The sequence below is a fragment of the Acanthochromis polyacanthus genome, chromosome 18, assembly GCF_021347895.1.
Source record: "Acanthochromis polyacanthus isolate Apoly-LR-REF ecotype Palm Island chromosome 18, KAUST_Apoly_ChrSc, whole genome shotgun sequence".
Taxonomy (NCBI): Eukaryota; Metazoa; Chordata; class Actinopteri; family Pomacentridae; genus Acanthochromis; species Acanthochromis polyacanthus.
In genome coordinates this window covers 117229-137499 of record NC_067130.1, presented here as the reverse complement: position 1 = coordinate 137499, position 20271 = coordinate 117229, and the positions used below count along the sequence as shown (strand labels likewise).

General features: G+C 39.6%; 1 protein-coding gene and 1 long non-coding RNA gene across 3 annotated transcripts; both read left to right on the top strand.

Moving 5' to 3' along the window:
- Positions 1-6276: 6276 nt before the first annotated feature.
- Positions 6277-7036, top strand: LOC127530946 (GTPase IMAP family member 9-like). The gene is made up of 2 exons (XM_051938937.1): positions 6277-6304; positions 6429-7036. The coding sequence occupies exons 1-2, from the start codon at positions 6277-6279 to the stop codon at positions 7034-7036; spliced, it is 636 nt and encodes a 211-aa protein (XP_051794897.1).
- A 1296-nt stretch (positions 7037-8332) lies between these two features.
- On the top strand, positions 8333-9807 carry LOC127530857 (uncharacterized). Of its 2 annotated transcripts, XR_007937561.1 has the most exons (3): positions 8333-8505; positions 9198-9342; positions 9502-9807. It is a non-coding gene; the product is annotated as an uncharacterized LOC127530857 (long non-coding RNA). The 2 variants fall into 2 exon arrangements; XR_007937560.1 differs by lacking the exon at positions 8333-8505 and having other exon boundaries at positions 8896-9342.
- The last annotated feature ends 10464 nt before the right edge of the window (positions 9808-20271 follow it).

The window sequence follows — 20271 nt, the reverse complement described above, 5'->3', positions numbered from 1 at the left end:
ACCAAGGCTGGCTGGAGTGAAAGTGTTTTATTGTTGGAGGTGAAATGGTGGCTCGATGGGGGGAAAATCCAGGGTCCAGGAGCGGCTGGTGAAGTGGGGGGGGTTTGGCCAGAAAACAGGGGGTCCAGGCAGGAGCAACCGGTGATGACTGGTCTGGGGAGAGCCGGAGGGGAAGTAGGATGGCAGGGATCCCGGACAGCTGAATCTGGCGGAGGCAGAAGGAAAAAAACAATGTAACAAAACAGGCAAACTGAACAGATAAACAGAGGGCTAGAGAGTGAACTGACTGAGGTGTCTTGGTTCAACAATCTGGCAGGGAGTGGAAGGCTGAGCCGGTACTTATTGTAGAGGTGAGTCATTAGTGTGATGGTTGTCAGCTGTCCGGGAGCCGTGGAGGTGGTTGATTGCCTGAGTGGAGTCAGCTGAGAAGCTAGACTCCACTCAGGCACCGAGCTGTAGAGGGAGAGACAGGGCAGAGGAGTGGATGGGAGACAGGGAGGACAGACAGGGCAGAGGAGTGGATGGGAGACAGGGAGGACAGACAGGGCAGAGGAGTGGATGGGAGACAGGGAGGACAGACAGGGCAGAGGAGAAGGGAGCTGTGACAAAGATACTGTCCTCAAAAATGACAACTTAAACACAAATTGATCTTGTAAATAAATCAGAGGGACCACTGCAGTGATTAACTGTACATTTCAAAAAAAAAAAAAAGGTTAGACAAAAAAAATACAGCTCTGTATTGTACAAAGGACAGTATGCAGATATTTACACCACGTCTGCATCAGTTCTTTCAGCCTGGTCAGAACACAGGACCTCATCAACATCATAAGCTGTGTTTTCTCTGGAAAGAAGGACCTGGTGTGTTTGATCCAGCCCTGAATGCATCAACAGAAGCATCACCACATGACAAGACCACTGATTGAAGAGATTTTCCCAAAGTATGGCTGCTGCTCATAAACCTTCCACCTCCACGTAGAAAAGAATTCTTCTATACGATTCAGAAAGAGACAATATGGAGCAGAAAAATCACAAAAACTTGAGGGTTCATACTGAATCATTCCTGAATCAATAGTCCTCTATGAACACTAACATTGTCCCAGATCTATTCATGTATCATCAGAATCCAACTGAAAAACTCTAAAAACACAGAAAAAGTCAGTCTTTCTGTAATTTTACCAGCACTTGTGAAGCAGAATGATGCATTAGATTTTTCACAGTGTTCTCAGAACATTTCTGACTGCTTGTATTGTTCCAGTACAGACATGTCACTGAAGAGACAAACATTTACACACCATGTAAAGTAATCCACAACAAACCTGAAACTATTTACTTTATACACCATCCATCCATCTACTGACCTCAACAACAGATTACATTCTGAACAGCTAATTCGGTTTCCCAGCAGGTTTAATAGTGTGCAGTTCATTGACTAAAGTGTTTTCAGCTTTGACCTGTTGTGTCTTACAGTTTTTCTCAATTGCTAAAACACTAAACTCTTTTGTCTGAACCAAATTCTCAGTTGCCTGAACTCACTTATTGAATCAGTCACTCTTTTGGCTCAACCATAAGCCCTTTTCACCTGTTTAGACACATCTTGTCAACACATTGTCATTGTGATGCACCTGTGTTGCAAAATGGTGAGCACAGGTGAGCAAAAGTCAAACACATTTAAAGCTCAGGCATCACCGGTTGAACACAACAACTCAAAATTGATCACACTTGTGGCTAATGATGTGAGGGTACATATAAGCCAGAGCACTGGTTTGTGAGGCACTACAATGGACAGAAATCTAAGAAGAGGAGCATGGATACGGCATGCCAGGGGTTTTCCCCTGTTGCCTGTCCAGAGAAAATGTGTCCTGTGATGTAGATGAAGTCCTGTGGTCTGACCCAGTACAGAGAAATGATGCTGTGGCAGAGTAATGCACTGCTTTTCTTTGTGCTTCATTTGTAAATTGTTGTGCTTTATTTTTACATACCAGTGCTACATGTAAATGCACAGGATTTCTGTTTTCTTGCAAATTCTTTTTCTATGTACAAGTGTTACAAATGCCCAGGTATTTAGTTTTGCAACATGCATTTAGCCTAAATGAACATTTATTTCTACCGCTTCATGTCCTGAGCGTTGTGTTTTCCTTTTTTCTATGTAGTGTTTAGTGACTACTCAGAGTATTTAATTTAAATTGACTTGAGGCATGATTTGACAGCAAAGTTCAGTTCTGAGCACAGATTGAACTGTTTTGGGGTCAAAGTTTGGTTTTGTAAGAAGAGTCAGAGGTTTTGTGAATGTAGCTTGACAACTGGGTTTTGTGTTCACAGTTTAGGGAAAAGGAGAGCAGCTTTCCATAAATGTGTCTTAGCAATCGAGAAAAACTGTAATTGTGACAGCAGTGTTGGAACAGTGTCCCAGTTCTGCTTCCTTGTGTTCACTTTTGAAAAATGTGTGCTATGAGTGGAAAAAGTGTGTTCAAATGAGCAAAAACATGTTCAATCTTTTGCAAAAAGAGTGCAAGAATTTTGGAAACTGTGTGCAAACCATGAATAGTGTTCAAAATTTTGACAGAAGAATCCTGTTTTTGACAAATGTGTGCAGTCAGTTGAGGACTGTGTGTAGTGAATGGAATTTAATGTCTTATCAATTGAGAAAAACTGTAAAAGAAATTTTAAATAAAAATTTATATTCCTAAAAAAAAGAACCATCAAAATTACAACATTTTCCAGAACCAGACACTATGAAAACAGAATGAATCCATGGATTTTAATTTTTTGAAGGTCTTTGAACTACTTATGCTGATGTTATGTGCCAGACAATGGAAAAAATGAAATAAATCCAAGCATTACAGTTTTTTCCAATCGCTAAAACACAATTTTGCAAGCTAGGCTGGTTTTATCAAAATACTTAACACAATTCACAAAACCACACACCCGAACTGCAAAATCCCTCATATATCCTGCAAAATGAAGCACTGCAACCAAAACTACATATAGCTTTATCAAAATCAAACTTTTGTACCAAGTGGCACACACGTCATTCATATTACAAAATTTATGTCTAATCAACTACACACTGTTGGGCATAATGAAAAGCACTCTCATCTTTAGTATGCTTTGCCATAATACTAAAATAGTTCAAATTGTAGAACAGTCTTCAGATTTTTCACATGCACAGAAATATTTGCAGATACACACACGCTGTTGAAACATTTACTTTTTTATTTTTCACCAACAAGTCAGTGCAACATATGCACCACAGATATGTTTACATTGGAGTGAACAAATATATGCTCACGAAACAGTAAACTGAAAAAGAAAATTGCAGAAAAAATGTGCAGAAAAAATATATATAAAAAAAGAGCCAAGAAAAATTAGGAAGCATCTTGCCGCACAGCTGGGTCTGACCACAACGCCTCGTCCACATCACAGGCAATATCGTCCCTTGCCAGACATCGAGGGGAGAAGCGCCTTGAGTGCCTTATCCATCTCTGAATCGCACCCACATCAATTTCATCACATGCCTCTTCCATAGCCTGCACAAGAGGCATGCGCACAAAGGGCTGCTGGTCGTATACCTTCCACCGCCATGCCGAAAAAAAAACTCTTCTATGGGGTTCAGAAATGGTGAATATGGTGGGAGGTATTGCACGAGAAATGCTGGGTGGTCAGCAAACCAATTTTGGACTGGGGCTGCACGATGAAAGTTCTCGTTGTCCCATACTACAACGTACCGGTTTCTTTGATGGTCTGCGTCATTCATATGCTCTGGTGGTATGAGAATGTTGTGGAGTCTGTCCAGAAATGTGAGAATATGGGCTGTGTTGTATGGTCCAAGGATGGCATGACGGTGGAGGACACCATGCGTATTGGAGATGGCAGCGCACATTGTGATGTTCCCACCACGTTGGCCTGGAACATCTATAATGGCTCTGTGGCCAATGACGTTTCTTCCCCTTCTTCTGGTCCTTGCTAGGTTGAACCCAGCCTCATCTATGAAGATGAACTCATGTGGGATTGCATGAGAATCCATTTCCAGTACTGCCTGAAAACAAAGAACAAAAATCAGTCAATATGGTGTTATCCAGTACACTGGGAAACAGTGTTGCGTGTAGTGTACTGCAGTCAATATTGTACTTACATCCACATATGCTCGTCTGAGCTCTTTGTTTCTTTGAGAGTTTCTCTCAAAAGGCACCTTATAAAGTTGTTTCATTCTGATTTGGTTTCACTTGAGAATGCGAGCCAATGTGGACAGACCAACTCGCTGAATGTTGTTGAATATGGTGTTGTCTTGGATGATGTGGCTTTGAATTTCTCGTAATCTGATTTCATTATTTTCCAAAACCATGTTTACAATGGCAGCTTCCTGTACCCCGGTGAACATTTGGCCCCTTCCTCCACCATGGTTGCGTCTGTCAGTCCTTTGGAAAAACAAACAAAAAATATACATATAGGGCTTGGACAATGCAGCCTACAGATATTTCCCCCATAGTAAATTGTACAGGAAACTTGTACAGTTAGTGTATGACATCACAACCATTCAAGAAATAAACAGGTGTCACCCAACTGATACACTATGACATTGGGTGTACTACATAGTGTGAAAGAAATTTTGGTTACATACCTGTGCTCCAGTCTAAATGTCCGGATGACAGAGGCGACAGTAAAACGACTCAAGTTGGGCTGCACTCTCTGTCCAGCCTCTCGCATTATCAGCCCATGGTTGATGACATGATCAACTAAGGTTGCTCTGATTTCATTTGAAAGTTGTTGTCTTGTTTGGCCATGAACTCCTCTACCAGCTCTACCCCTACCTCTCACTCTTCCTCCCCCTCTCATTCTCACCCTCGCTCTTCCTCTTCCTGTCTCTGCCACGTCTTCCATTGTTGTTGTAAAAAAAAAGGTGCTCACCTGTGGTCTATTTATAGTGCTTACTTCCTGATTGAGGTGGTAACAATTAACCGTTGAGGTGTTTGGCCAGGTGGCACATATATTGGCGAATTAGCTCATGTACTGTCATTTTGAATGGCAGTGTTTTGAAATGGCAAACATGTGACCTTATGTCAGATTGTAGTGTCTTATGCAGAGAACCGCGTTCAGTGCATTTAAAAAGTGCCATTTTGAATCGCAAAATGTGTGTAAAGCAGAACATGTGTTTAGAGTTTTGGAGACTTAAGAAGAGGTTTTGCTCTCTGTGTGTCAGTTTAAATAATTGCGCTATGCATGTCATTTTAGTGTTTTAGAAATTGGAAAAAACTGTAAATCATCAAAGTTTTTTTTTTTCTATATGTCCCAGTTTAAAAAAATTGAAATTTTATAAATTTGAAATAATAGAAACGTCTATGTCTATTCATTGTTTCATCTGTCAACACAAATTTATTTGAATTGAAAAACTTCACTTATTGTGCCAAATATTGCTATTTGACAAAAATGTGATTAATTGCAATTAATTAGTTGCAAAGCCTGTCATTAATTTGATTAATTTTCTTAATCATGTCCCATCACTCATTTTTAAAGCAGTAGACCATGTCTGAAAACACAGCTTGTGATGCTGATGAGGTCCTGTGTTCTGACCAGGCTGAAAGAATTGATGCGTGGTGTAAATATCTGCATACTGTACTGTGTACAATACAGAGCTGTATTTATTTTTATCTAACACTATTTTTATTTTGTAACGTAGGATCAAGCACTGCAAAGGCCCTGTCTGATTTATTTATAGGATGCATTTGTGTTTAAGTTGTCATTTTTGAGGACAGTATCTTTTTATTTCTACTTCATGGAGTGTTTTGTATTTAGCAATGCAGTGTCCCAGTTTAGCTTCGTGTGTCTTAATTTTGAAAACAAAATTCAGATTTTGACAGTACAGTATTTAAGACATAAGTGTGCAGTTCTTTGTGAATTGTGTTCAAATAAAGAAAATAGTGTGCAGTGTGTTGGGAAATGTGTGCTATTTTTCAGGAACAGTGTCTTATCAATTGAGAAAATCTGTAAACAGTCTGTCATCTTCATACAAGTGCTGTACTAAATGTATAAATGGAGTATCAAACTGAAGAAAGAGTCACTTATGTGAAGGTTCAGTAGAATTCATGTTGTCAGATGCCTAAAGACGGACAAACTGTGCAGGGTTTACAAGAGTCTCTGAATCAGCTTTGATCAGACGGACTCTTACTGAAACAGGCTGATAGACTGGATCCTCCCTGTGGGTGGAGCTCTGGAAAGTGCTTCATGCCAAAACACTGGACAGCTGTGCTTCTGTTCATTCTCCATAAATCAAGAGCAGAGATGGGCAACAACCCCTCCATCCCCGATGGTGAGTCGATATCTTTTATGTAGACTCCTCGTGTTTATGCTGCAGTCAGCATTTGGAACTTTCACACGTGAGTTGTCATTCAAGAAATTCACCAGGAATAAACAGAATGTCTTGTTCTCTGCAGGTGATCCTCTGAGGATTGTGATGATTGGGAAAACTGGTGTTGGGAAGAGTGCCACTGGTAACAACATCTTGGGCAAAAGTAAAGATGTTTTTAAGTCTGAAACAAGTTCAGAATCAGTGACGGAGACCTGTGAGAGAGAAACAGCTGAATACTCCAGAAGGATCATCGTGGTCGACACCCCTGGTTTTATGGACACGTCTAAAAGTGCAGACAGCATAAACAAAGAGATTAAAAAATGCATCGATATGTCGTCTCCAGGCCCTCACGTCTTCCTGCTGGTCCTTCAGGTCGATAGGATCACCAAAGAAGAAGAAAACTGTGTGCAGGCCCTGGAGAAGATGTTTGGACCAAAGGCATCGAACTACATGATCGTCCTGTTCACTCATGGAGACAAGCTGAGTCAGCAGAAAATAAGTATACAGGAATATCTGCGAACAGACAATGTGAAACTCAGAGAGCTGCTGAACAGATGTGGCAACAGGTTTCATGTCTTCAACAACAAGAGCAAGGACAGAACTCAAGTGGTCGAGCTGATAAAGAAGATTGATGAGATGGTGGCAGCAAACGGGGGATCGTACTACAGCGATGAAATGTTTAAAGAGGCCTAGGATATTCTGCAGCAGAGTCCAAACAGAAACACAGCAGAGTTGCTGATTCACAACGTATCCTTCATGAATGACCTGCTGGAAAAAAAAGTCCAGTTTCAGGTCACGCTGTCTGCTGTCTCATCAGACTAAGATGTCCAGGACTCAGGACCCTCCATCTGACTCCATTATGTGGACTTAATCTGATGTAAACAGTCCTCACTACTTTGGTTTAATCACAGTGGGTTTAGACAAAAATATCATTGTTATCAATCAATAATCAATAATGCCATGTTATTAATAAACATTTATGTCACATAGTTTATACATATAGTTATTCTGATATTTTGTAAAATAACAAGTAAATGCATTAAAGACTCAATTTTAAATTTAACTTAGCTGAACTGTTGTAATGAGCTCTCACACTGTCTCTTAGTGGACCAGCAAAGTAGATTTTATTTTATTGCTTGTTAACAGCAGATTAATTTAATGTAGAGTGAAGACAAAGATGTGGATGGATGCCACCCTGGACCCTGGATCTTGATTTGTGAACTTATTTTTAAAGTCAAGCAGAAGAAAATGGTCAGAAATGGTTGTATTTTGGAAGTCTAAGATAAGTTGAAGTACAAGGATTTAGTATAAGCATAAGAATTGTTCGGTTTTTCCTCCTTTAATAAAGCTAAGGCTTGTTTGGTGACTTCAGGTTTGAGACTTATCTTTAAAAAAAAATTAACATCCTATGCACACAAGTCATGTAATCCTCATTCACACAATTTATTACACTTTAATGGATACAAAAATACTATTTAAAAGTATTTGGTTTTGTGTGTTTGTGTTGCAATCATGGTTGTGTCTGACGTTTTTTACTGACCAAATAAACTGCACAAGATGAGATAAAGTATGGACCGGCTGTTAACGTGGTGCACTTCAGTCCTCTATAATTATGCACGTTTTTGTTTAGGCAGAACAGGGTAGCAGCTTCATAGCATCAGTTTCTGAAAAATACACATGTAATAAATGCTACATATGAAAACCATTAACCTCCTATGACCTGGCATCAACATTTGTGGATATAATGTTTTTTTCAAAAAGAGCGCATTAATTAGAATAAGAATAAGAATTATATATATAAATAACTATATATATATATATATATACATATATATATATAAATAACTATATACATATATATGGCATGCCGTTTAGGAAATTATATATATAATGAAAGTCGATATATATATAATGAAAGTCGATATATATATAATGAAACTTGATATATATATATATATCAACTTTCATTATATATATATCAAATCTTTTTTTCCTACCGAGCCCCGGAAGGGACATGTCCGTATGGCGAAGCGACAATGAAGGACACTCACCCGGACGAGAATTTTATTGAGTTTTATTTTGAAATCGGCCTGAAATACACAGACATTCAAGCAGTGCGGTGCGCTAAGAGTCTGCCATGCAGACCAGCGATCCTGATAATGGTAAGTTTTATTTCTCCAACATCCTGCTGTTATCCTACTATGAATACGCTAGCTACAACAGTCCCACATCAGTATTATGAACGTTCCGCCAGCTAACGCGGTCCGGACACCGGATCAGTGATTAGAGGTTGGCGTTGAACTATTGTTTGCCAGCCAGTTAGCCGCTGGTAAGCTAACAAGCTATGAAACAACTCCTTATAAAACCGGAGGAAAGCAGCAGCAATATTTCAGTCCAAGACCTGTATTCAGAACCTCCCACGCTGTTACACAATGACCCATTAATCATATTACTGAACTATATGGTTATCATTGAAATTTCCCTTGAAGAACCAGTGAACTCTTTGCGAACACATTTTAATTTATGTGTTGATTATGTTTCCTATCAGTAATACAAGTCTAAAAAACTGATTGAAATGATCAAGTTAACACAATGAAGTAAAGAGTACTGGTAATCTGCAGCTATTTTCATAATTTCAAGGTAAAATTCTGATGTGTGATTTTCGAGCTTTGCAGATGTGGAAATCCAATGCACTGATTTCTTATACACAGATGCTTTTGGTGTTTTTTGTTGTAAAATAAAACAAGGCATTTATCACTGTTGGAAATGATTACAGGTATTATTTGTAACACTTTCTAACATTGTATGGACAAAGCAATAAATCAGTTAATGGATAAAATCATTTGTATTACAGATGCTATCAACAGCATGTCTTGTTCATTTTATTAAGTTGTCGGCCTTGGATGATGAGGTCCAGTTACCAGGAGCACTAGTCTGCAGCTTACTGGTTCCGTCCTGCAGCTCCTCCACGCTGTCCTCCTCTCTACAGACCAAATCAAGTAAGATCTGTTTAGACTATGCAGACATCAACATGATCAGTATGTTATCTTTTGACCCATCCTAAAATCACAAAATAGAACATTTACTTTAAGTTAACTGTGTTTATGAAAATAGAAAATAATTACTGACAACTAGTACTTTTTGGTGCTTTTATGCAGGAAAAGGGAACCAGGAAGCTGCTGTGGATCCTCTGCAGTATCTGGAGAGGTCAGAGGAACGGTTCTTGGAACAGATCGGAAGACACCAAGACGTGACCTCTGCCATGCTCCAGAACATCCAGAAGATGAATGAAAACCTTGGTTGCACTGATGGGACGCATGGTGTCGGTGCTGGAGCAACTGTCCCAGAATTAAACTGCATTGTTGACTATTGGCTTTTCTAGAAAATAAATCTTTTTTAGTACTTCACCTGTTTTGTATTTTACTCATGCACTTTGGGTGAATAAACAGAAATTTGTGATGAGAGATGCAAATTTTGTCTATAATCTAGAGAGACTTTATTCAGTGTTCAGTGCACACTTTTGTTACACACATTTTGACAGATAAGCAGTTGTGCTTTTCAAGCAGATTTTAGTCAGAAACATCAGTAGCATATGTTTTTTTTTTACTGTTACACCAATCTAGGTAGATAAACTGCACTACTGCAGCAGATATATTATTGAAATGTGCTTCTATTATGTGTCTACATACACTGCTCACAAATAGTTATTCAACTTTTGGGTGAAATTGATGGAAAATATAAACAGTGCATGCTGTAGTGATATATCATAAAATTAGGGTATTTAACTAGAAACATGCAATAGTGATTTCCTCATCTCAAAAAATTTATTGAATCAAAAGCTAACAACAGTGGAGGGTATGTCACAATAAAAATGTCTCAGTTTGGACAGAACAGCAGCCTTCAGCTGAAATCCAGTACAACTGTGTCCCACCAGTGGCGTGATCATGGATGTGTCCAGGCAGCAGCTGACCTCTGCCTCGTAATTAGCCTTAAGACCAGCTATAAAGATAAACATAGATATTATCATTATCATCAACATATGGTGCATGTGTTTAACCTTTAAGCTATGTAGGGATGCAAATGTAGTCGAAGCTAAGTAGCTAAGCTAATGCTAACACGTTCAGTGTTCAGAATCAAAACATCTCTAAAAATTACCTGGTTTCTCAAACGTAGTCGCCGTTCCCTGTGACAACCATGAAGACAGATAGATAATCACAGAAGAGCTCATCTGAAGAGCAAATGTCCAATAAGGTTCCTGTTTTTGTTTGCCATGTCCTTCCAGGGCTCAGTAGGAAAAAGTCTGAATATATGGAATGAAACTTTGAATAGATGGAATGAAAATCTGAACATTCTATATTCCGACTTTCATTATATATATATCTCAACTTTCATTATATATATATCAACTTTCATTATATATATATCAAGTTTCATTATATATATATCAAGTTTCATTATATATATAATTTCCTAAACGGCATGCCATATATATATAAATAACTATATATATATATATATATACATATATATATATAAATAACTATATACATATATATATATACATATATATATATAAATAACTATATATATATTTATATATAGTTATATATATATATCTATAACTATATATAAATGTATATATATATAACTATATATAAATATATATATATATATATATATATATATTACCGTATTTTCACGACCAAAAGGCGCACTGTACCAAAAGGCGCAGTCTCAGTTATGTGTGCCATTACTGTATTTAACACACACAAAAGGCCACCTGATTATATGGCGAGGGTTTTATATACAATCCACGCCCACACTTCCCCCTTTAACGTTCTCATGGTGTCCTCTACTACGTCGGCCTTACAACAACAACAACACACACAAGCATACAAGTGTGCGTATTTAAAAATAGAGCGGGAACAAAACTGAGTTTGGTTGTGCTTTATTTAAGTATTGATTACAAAGTACTAATATTTTTTTAATCATCAATAGGCGCGGGCATAGTAAAACACACGGATAAAACAAGCACACAAGTGTGCGTATTTAAAAATAGAGCGGGAGTAAAACTGAGTTTGGTATTCACATTTTTTTTTACCGGTAATCGTCATCAATCAAACCCATGGAAGTCCTCATCCTCTGTTTCTGAATTGAACAGCTGCGCTAAACCTCCATCAAACATGCCAGGTTCACTTTCTTCACTGTCAGAGTCACTTTCCGTGCCGTGCGGCGCCTCGGAAATGATGCCGGCTTTTGCGAAAGCTCGAACAGCAGTGCCAGCAGACACGTTAGCCCAAGCATCTACAATCCATTGGCAAATTGTGGCGTAACTCGCCCGGCGCTGCCTTCCACTCTTAGTGAAACTGTGGTCTCCATCGGTCATCCATCGCTCCCACGCCCCTCGCAGCCTTACTTTGAACGGCCGGTTCACACCGATGTCCAGCGGTTGGAGTTCCTTTGTCAGGCCTCCCGGAATGACAGCAAGCTCAGAGTTCATTTGCTTCACTTGTTTTTTCACATCGGCTGTGAGATGGGCACGCATAGAGTCACAGATCAACAGCGATGGTGATGCGTGGAAAAAACCACCTGGTCTACGTCCGCCTTACAACAACAACACACACACAGGACGCACTGCACCATAGGGCGCGCCGCACAATTTGAAGAAAATCTAAGACTTTTATGTGCGCCTTATAGTCGTGAAAATACGGTGTATATATATATATATATATATATATATATATATATATATATATATACATATTGTACTGTACTGTCATACATTAACAACTAGAAGAAATCTATAAGTGTTTTGTTTTCACTGTACAAAGTATTCTAAAATTTCTATTTTACTGCTGATCGTCTTTGCTGCTGCTTTAGTCCTGTCGTCTCTGTGGTTTTAACTACTGTTGGCAGAATCATTTTTTCAGGTGATTCAAGCAACAGTGCAATCTGGCTTAATAAGTACAATCTGAAAAGGAGTCTTTATCTTTTATCTTTTTACACTGCAAAGGTTTTCCAGGTATCAGTAATTTGTGATCCTTGACCTGTGAAGTTGACGTGAGAGTGAAAATGTCAGAGTGACTTGCAATTCACACATATTAGACTGTTATGTCTGACCTAAAACTGTACCAAACTGAGGGAGTTTGGCCTTTAAAAAATGATCTTATCATCCAGGTAATTATAAGCTCTGAATGTGTGGTCCACTTCATGATCATGTGACACCTTGATGTTTGAGTTCACTGACAGCAATAAAAAATTTTTTTCAAGGATCCTGTCCCATATTAGCTGCACGGAGGAGTAGTGGTTAGCACTTTCGCCTTGCAGCAAGAAGATCCCCAGTTCAAGTCCTGGTCTGGGCCTGGGATCTTTCTTCATGGAGTTTGCATGTTCTCCCTGTGCATGCGTGGGTTTTCTCCGGGCACTCCGGCTTCCTCCCACAGTCCAAAAACATGCTGAGGTTAATTGGTTACTCTAAATTGCCCGTAGGTGTGAATGTGAGTGTGATTGTGTGTCTGTATATGTAGCCCTGTGACAGACTGGTGACCTGTCCAGGGTGTCCCCTGCCTTCACCTGAGTCAGCTGGGATAGACTCCAGCACCCCCCATGACCCTGGTGAGGATAAAGTGGTGTATAGAGGATGGATGGATGTCCCATATTAGATTCATTCAATCCCAAATCATCAAAATTTTCAAAATCTGTTTTGCTCGACCATCTATGATTTTGTGAAAACTTTAGTTTCATATATCGAATAATTTCCAAGTTTCAGTTTCTAAAGAAAAATGCCCATCATGGCGCCTGGATAGTTCAGCTGGATGAGCAGGCAACCAATGAACAGGGGCTGAAGTCTCCAATGCAGTGGTCATGGGTTCAAGTCCAGCTCATTGCACCTCATTCCCCCACTCTTCCACCCATGTTGCCTGTGTTTCTCTCTCACTGTCCTGTCTCCAGTGAAGTTCAAAATGCCTATAGTATGATTTTTTTTTTTAAAAAAAAGCCCCACATGACATAGGTTTATTGGTTTTTTTTGCACACTGAAATTTGAATTTGTTTGAACAACAACATCTGAGGAACTATTAAAGTTAAAAATCCAAAATTTTCACTGTTCTTTCTCACTTTTTCTCATATCTTTTTTTATTTGTGATAAAATTCTATTTGGGTCATTCAATAGAAAATCAACCATTTGTCCTGTTAAACCTGGTGTCACATATCGTAATTTAAAAAGTGCATTTTGGGTAAAGTTTTCAATGCTCATTGTCTACAACTGTTCTGACAAACCATCTACCAACTTGCTGTTACGAGCCTTGAAAGTTTATCCAGAATGTACTTTTTAAAATTTTCTCTGGTGAATTATCAGAAAACAGAAACACATCTAGGGTGATAATGATTGTTTCTGTGTGTCTATGATACAGACAATAAACTGTTCACTCTAGCATATATCCCATAATACTGATGCTACTGATTGGTTATAGAGAAAATAAACAGAAACTAGATTTAGTGTGTAGACTGTAACAATGTAAAACTGATCTGGTGTCAGTTTTTACAAGAACTCAAATGTGGTTTTATTCTAGAATGTCATGTGTCTGTCTGCTGTACTGATGAAGTTCTGAGGCTCTGAAATGATGGAAAAAGTTTAAGAAGTGATAAATCTGGACCCACCTCTGTGGACTTCAAGGACGAGGAACTATACAGATACACTACAGTTATTGTTGGTAAAAACAGATAAAATCAGTGAATTCTGAAAGTGTAAAGATGGAAGTACTGGGTGATTTTAATGACAAATATTTGTTTTTTGTCTTGTTTTTGTTGGAGAAAGATCTTCTGTCAAACTATAGACTGAGGAAATGATTTCTTTATTCAATGTCCTGATGTGAAGCAACAATAACTACAGTACAGTCAGAGAAACAGTGGGTGTAACCTGTCAGTGGTCTGGTCACAGTTCACATAAACAACGTAATAAACATTTTGAATTGCTTTAAGATTTCCCGGACAGTGAAACAAATGTGACCTGCTGAGATTCAATAAAAACTGCAGCCACATGAACACAGATTACACCAAAGATAAGATAAGATAAGATGAACTTTATTGATCCCACAGTGGGGAAAATTCACTGTTACAGCAGCTCATTAGATAGGGGCATAAAGGCAGAATAAGAATATATAAAAACACAGTGCAAAAATTGCAGAGAACATCATATACACAAGATGAAATTTTCAAGAACACGCTATAGAAGAGGATGAGGCTGCAACAGTTATGGAACATAAGTTAGTGGAATGTGTAAGTACGTGCAAAAAGACAAACTCCAGCAGTAAATGAGGTAGACCAGTGAAGTTCTAATGCAGCTTTGTACAGTCTGACCAATGTAGGGATGAATGACCTGTGGAAACGCTCCTTCTTACACTTCTGGTGTAACAGACTATCAATGGAGACACTGCTTAAGGCCTGTTTTATGCTTTCCATGTCCGCAAGGTACGTGCAGATCAGTGCGGAAAAATTGCATAATTTTAGCAGCTACGCCCCCTTGAGCGGCCCTTCTCACATGGAAAATTTCAGTGCTGAGCGTCTCCACATTTTTCTAACGACGCGGATAGAGCCACGTGGAAAAATATGGCAGAGGACCAGGACCTACTCATAGCTGAAATCTAGAAATACATGCACTTATATGATTCATCAGACAGACATCACCGTGGTAACCGTGTTATGAACAATTCATGGTGTGAAAGTAAAACTAATTGCTGTAATGCAACTATTCGGTAAAATGCCAGGTTGTAAGTGATGTACACAATGTCAAAATTCTTTTACTCTAGTTTGGTACGATAGTAGACGAGGTAGATGTGTGTTTGCAGTACGCTGCCCCCTGCAGTTTGGGAGCAGTATAAAGAGTGTAAATGCACACACGCTCTCTCACGTGGATTTCCACGCTGCTCATTTCTGTGCTGCTTGTTCTTGCGGAAAGTATAACCCAATCTTAAGGAGTTCACAGTCTGATGCAGAGGGTGGGAGGTGTTTCCTATGACAGCAGATAGAGTCCTCCTCTCTCCCACCACCTCAATGGAGTCCAGTGGAAGCCACAGACTGAGCTGCTGTTTTTATCAGTCAGTTCAATCTGTTCTTAGATCATCCCCTTCCCCAGCACACCACTGTATAGGAGACCACTGATGCCACCACAGTCTTGTAGAAGGTCCTCAGCAGTGGTCTGCACACCTAAAAGATGAGAGTCTCCTCAGCAGGTATAAACAACACTGACCCTTCTTATAAAGAGAGTCAGTGTTGTCTGTCCAGTTAAGTTTGTTATTTAGATGAACACCCAGATACTTGTAGGTCCTCCTTTCTATGTCAAGTCCTTGGATGTTCAGCAATGGAGTGTTTGAGGGTTTCCTGTGGAAATCATTCACTATCTACTTTATCTTGCTGGCGTTCATTGGAAGGTGGTTCTGCTCACATCAATCCACAAAGTCCATGATGACCTTCCTCTATTCACAGTCGTTCCCCCTGACAGCAGACCCCCTATGGCAGCAGACTCATCAGAGAACTTCTGGAGATGACAACTGTGGAGTACCTGAAATCTGATGTGTACGTGGTGAAGAGGAAAGATGAGAATACTGTATCCTGAGGAAACCAGTGCTGCAGACCACCACATCAGACACAGTCCTGCAGCCTCACATACTGCGGTCTGTCAGTGAGGTAGTCCATGGTCCATGCAGCCAGATGGTCACTGACCCCTGCTCTCTTCAGTTTCACCCTGAAGCACTGAGGGTTGGATTATATTGAAGGCACTGGAGAAGTTGAAGCATGTGATCCTCACAGTGTTTCCAGCGTCCTCCAGGTGGAACAGAGATCTCTGCAGCAGGTAGAGGACAACATCATCTGTCCCAATGGCAGGCTGATAAACTGCAGGTGATCCATGTTTGGGCTCACCAGGGGGTGAAGATGGTTCAGGACGATCCTCTGGAGTGTCTTAATTAGATGAGAGGTAAAGACCATGGGTCTGACATGGTTGGCTCCTTGGGGGACGAGGTCTGACAGAACTGGTCTGCACAGACCTTGAGGAGTCTGGAGCTGAGGCCATCAAAACTCATGGATGTCCTGGTTCTGGTCTTCCTAAGCTGCATTCTCACCTGATCACATTGTTGGTGTGAAGAGAGGAAGCGAAGTTGGGGAAAGAGAGAGGAGAGACCCAGAGATGGTGGTGGTGAAGGAGGTGAGGGGTAAGAAACTAGTAGGGAAGGGGAACTGGAGGTAGGTTGGACAGAACTCGGGCTGAAGGGGTTAACCTGATCTCACCTCGTCTCCTTCCAGTCTGAGCATTACTCAGCAGATGAATCAGGTTGCTCAAACCTAATAATCACTGTAATTGGTAGTTGCTGTTATAAGCAAAACAAGTTCATAAAAATACCTTTTTTGCACATAATGTAGCAGTAATAAATATGTAATGTTTGTATTTATATTATAGTAGGGGATGGGGACCATTTTTCAAAATTAATCATTTTATTTAGATTTATTTTATTCAGATTTAGAACTTTTTGTATCAATACTTAGTTTTTCCATCCATCAGTGCTTATCTGAAAGTTTCAAATACAGGTTTCAACATTATAATGGCAAAACTCACATCAGGTAATTATTTGAAATGAAAACAGAGCATTTAAAGGGCTGTATGATCATGTTGTGGATTTAATACCTACAAGAAATTATTCGTCCACTTGGGGGCAGGAAAGATCAGGCTGTGACGCTCACAGTAAACACTTTTACTACATCACAGCAGGTGTTCATCTACAGCAAACTGTGAGAAATGTTCGTCTCTGCCGTAGACCATCTTATTGACAGGGATGTTAGAGGTGTCAACAAAAATCAATTAGAATTTTAATCTAGAACACGATTTATGTCTTTTGTTGTTGTTGTCCCATTTCTGGGGAAAAAAGAAAAGGGATTTTTATTTTGTTGTTTACCTTTGATTTGAAATAAGTTGTGGCTGTTGCAGCTGGTTTGAGAAATTCTGAAGCAACCATGAACTACAGGCAGAACATCAGGTGTAGAAAGTCTTTTTTCAAAGCAGAAAACACAATAAAGGAGGAAAAGCACAGGATCACTGCAGGTTTGGTTTTTAAGGATATTAGTGTCCAGTATTTATAATTGTTTTTTTTAATTTTCCCTTGCTCCATTGCCTTGCTTCGTAAGTAGTGAATTGTACTGATTCTTGTACTGAGTAAATTTCTGCACATTAAAGATTAATTACAGAATTGAATTAAGCAAACATTGTTCTTAATTTTTTAATTATTAGCGGGCAGTATCTTGCTACTAGTCGAACAATTATTAAGGAAATTTCTCAAAATATTTTCTCATTTTCTTTCATTAAACCAGTAAAATATTCCCAACACTGTACAGATGAAGTGTACACATTACAGGTCTATTAAACACAACTTTAATCCAAAAATGAAGACTTCACACACAGCACATCAGTGGCTATTTGCAACAGATACATTGTAATCTTCATGAATTGATCAGTCAGAAGGTTTGACTAGCCCCCTTAATTACACACTGTTGTTGATTCTGTTTAATAAAAAAATCATTATTTATTTGGTATATCAGTTTTTCAGTGTAATTGATATTTATTTTTAATTACTTAGATTCTTCTTTTTGTTTCATTTGACTTCAGCTCTTACAGAGATTGAACACCCACCACTTTCATTAATTTTCTTAATTTTTCTCTCCTCTCCAGCACTGACCAACCCCCATTTCTGGAGGAAAATTGGGACAAATGGTTCTTTGTGTTTTCATTTACAGGAAAAGACATAGAGACCTTCTGCAGAGAGATGGAGTCCCCTGCAAAAGAACATTAAACACCTGGAAGAACCTTTATGAAAGACAATAACTATCACTTTATGCTTAAATTTTTTGTTTTAATCACTTGCTGTAAAACCCCTTCCCCCTCAGGAGATCTCTCTGCCTGCCTCTGGGATCCGATAACAGTCATAAATTTTGTGGCTCTGCTGGAGACTGAGGGAGACTAGTACCAACTTAAGGTACTGAACTGAAACAAGAACATCTTCAAAACTCATATTTCTGAGATGTATTTTGTGTTTTCAGGTTTGCAAAAGTGACAGAAAGGACTTCATCTATAACATATCCAAAAATCACACTTCTATGTCTTATAGAAGTGGATTTATTGATTTTTGATGTTTAACCCTTTACGCTTCAGTGCGTCGTAGGTGTACCGCTGGCGGTACACCTACTAATTTGCATAGGAATTTCAAGAATGTCCGACGGCTGCAAACGCGATTATACAAACACTATACGCCGATGGAAAGCTTAGATTCTCATGAATCCGCCGATATAAACCACTTTCAGATGTGATTACCACAGCGGGTGAGAAAAACACATTTGTCCGACAAAAACAAATATTCATCCATCCGTTCTCTGTACACGGCTTCAACGTACACAGCGCAACTCACATTTCCGGGTTCATTATTACACACAGAAAAAAAATATTCCACAAAAAACGGCCATAATCCAACCTTTTACATCCAGACGACACAAGCCAGTAAACTATTTTGTCCAAAACATGTCCTGAAGTCGGTATAAAATCCACGAATCGGTCGTTTTCAAGGAAATGCACCTCACGATGCCCATCCAATATTCCCCGTATTTTTCGTAATTTTTTTTAATTTAAAAATAGAATATTGGTGGGTTCCGGTAATGGCGGCGTGCTGAGAGGACGTACTTGCTTCGGCTCCGCTATCTTTCTGCAAAACACTTGACAATACTCGTTATGAGAGATTGACGACGACGTCTTAGGGCTGCTGTGATGCCTCTGGTACAAAGGAAACCCGGTAAAAACTCTAGTAAGCCGACTCAGTCGAAGTTATCCAACTTTACTTCTAAGCTAAGCCCCGAAGCTAACCGTGACGTTAGCGAAGCTAATACAAACACATGCGAGGCAATGGAGGAGGAAAACAGTGATGGGGAAGTGACTGAGAAGGGAAAATTAGCCGAAGCTGGATCCGACGCAATACTAGCTGCAATTGCAAACTTGAAATCCGATTTTTCCTCCAAACTAGATGGCATTTTGTCAGTGATAGAAAGTGTAAAAAAAGATGTTAACGAGTGCACTGAACGGGTCGGCGAGGCGGAGATTCGGATATCTGCAGCAGAGGATATCATCACCAGTTTACAAGCAACCCTTCAAACCCTTGAAAATAAAAACAAGGATCTTGAGGAAAAAGTGCTGGATTTGGAGGCCAGATCGCGACGATCTAACCTGAGACTGGTTAATCTACCCGAGGGCGCAGAGGGGGAGGACGCGTGCGTCTTCTTGGAAAGCTGGCTGCCGGAGGCTCTGAATCTGGCACCGTTACGCACAACTCTGGTACTGGAGAGAGCGCATCGTATCGGCCCGAAGAGTCAAACAAACACCGCTGCACCAAGGACTCTTATCATGAAGTTCTTAAATTACAAGGATAAATCGACTGTGATAAGAGCCGCCAGGGCAAAGGGACAGATACTTTACAAGAACCACAAGGTGAGACTGTACGAGGACCTCGCAGCCGGCGTGCACAAAAAACATAAAGAGTTTGATGCCGTGAGACAACAGCTTCGAGCCATGGGGATTCGATATGGCATGATCCCTCCTGCGCGGCTTTTGGTGACACATAACGGGCAATCTCGCATCTTTAACAAGCCAGCTGAAGCAGAGAACTTTGTAAAGACTCTGAGAGCAGAAAGTAGTCCTGGGTAAGATACGGTAATCACTAGCACATTACAGTGTATTGATATGGATGGATATCACTGAGCCTTAAGCCAAGTAATTTCTGAACGTAATTAATAACGAGTTTTCTATGTTCATAGCGGGGTGGAATAAAAGAAAGAGTGGTTAGGCATAGTCGGTTGATCCTCACTTCGGTGTGGAGCGGCCTTCAGCTGTTAGATAGGAA

Excerpts from the sequence above, each read along its gene's own strand:
- LOC127530946 (XM_051938937.1), top strand. The coding sequence starts at position 6,277 with ATGGGCAACAACCCCTCCATCCCCGATG. Across the intron at positions 6,305-6,428 it reads CAACCCCTCCATCCCCGATG|GTGATCCTCTGAGGATTGTG; the intron begins GTGAGTCGATAT and ends TGTTCTCTGCAG.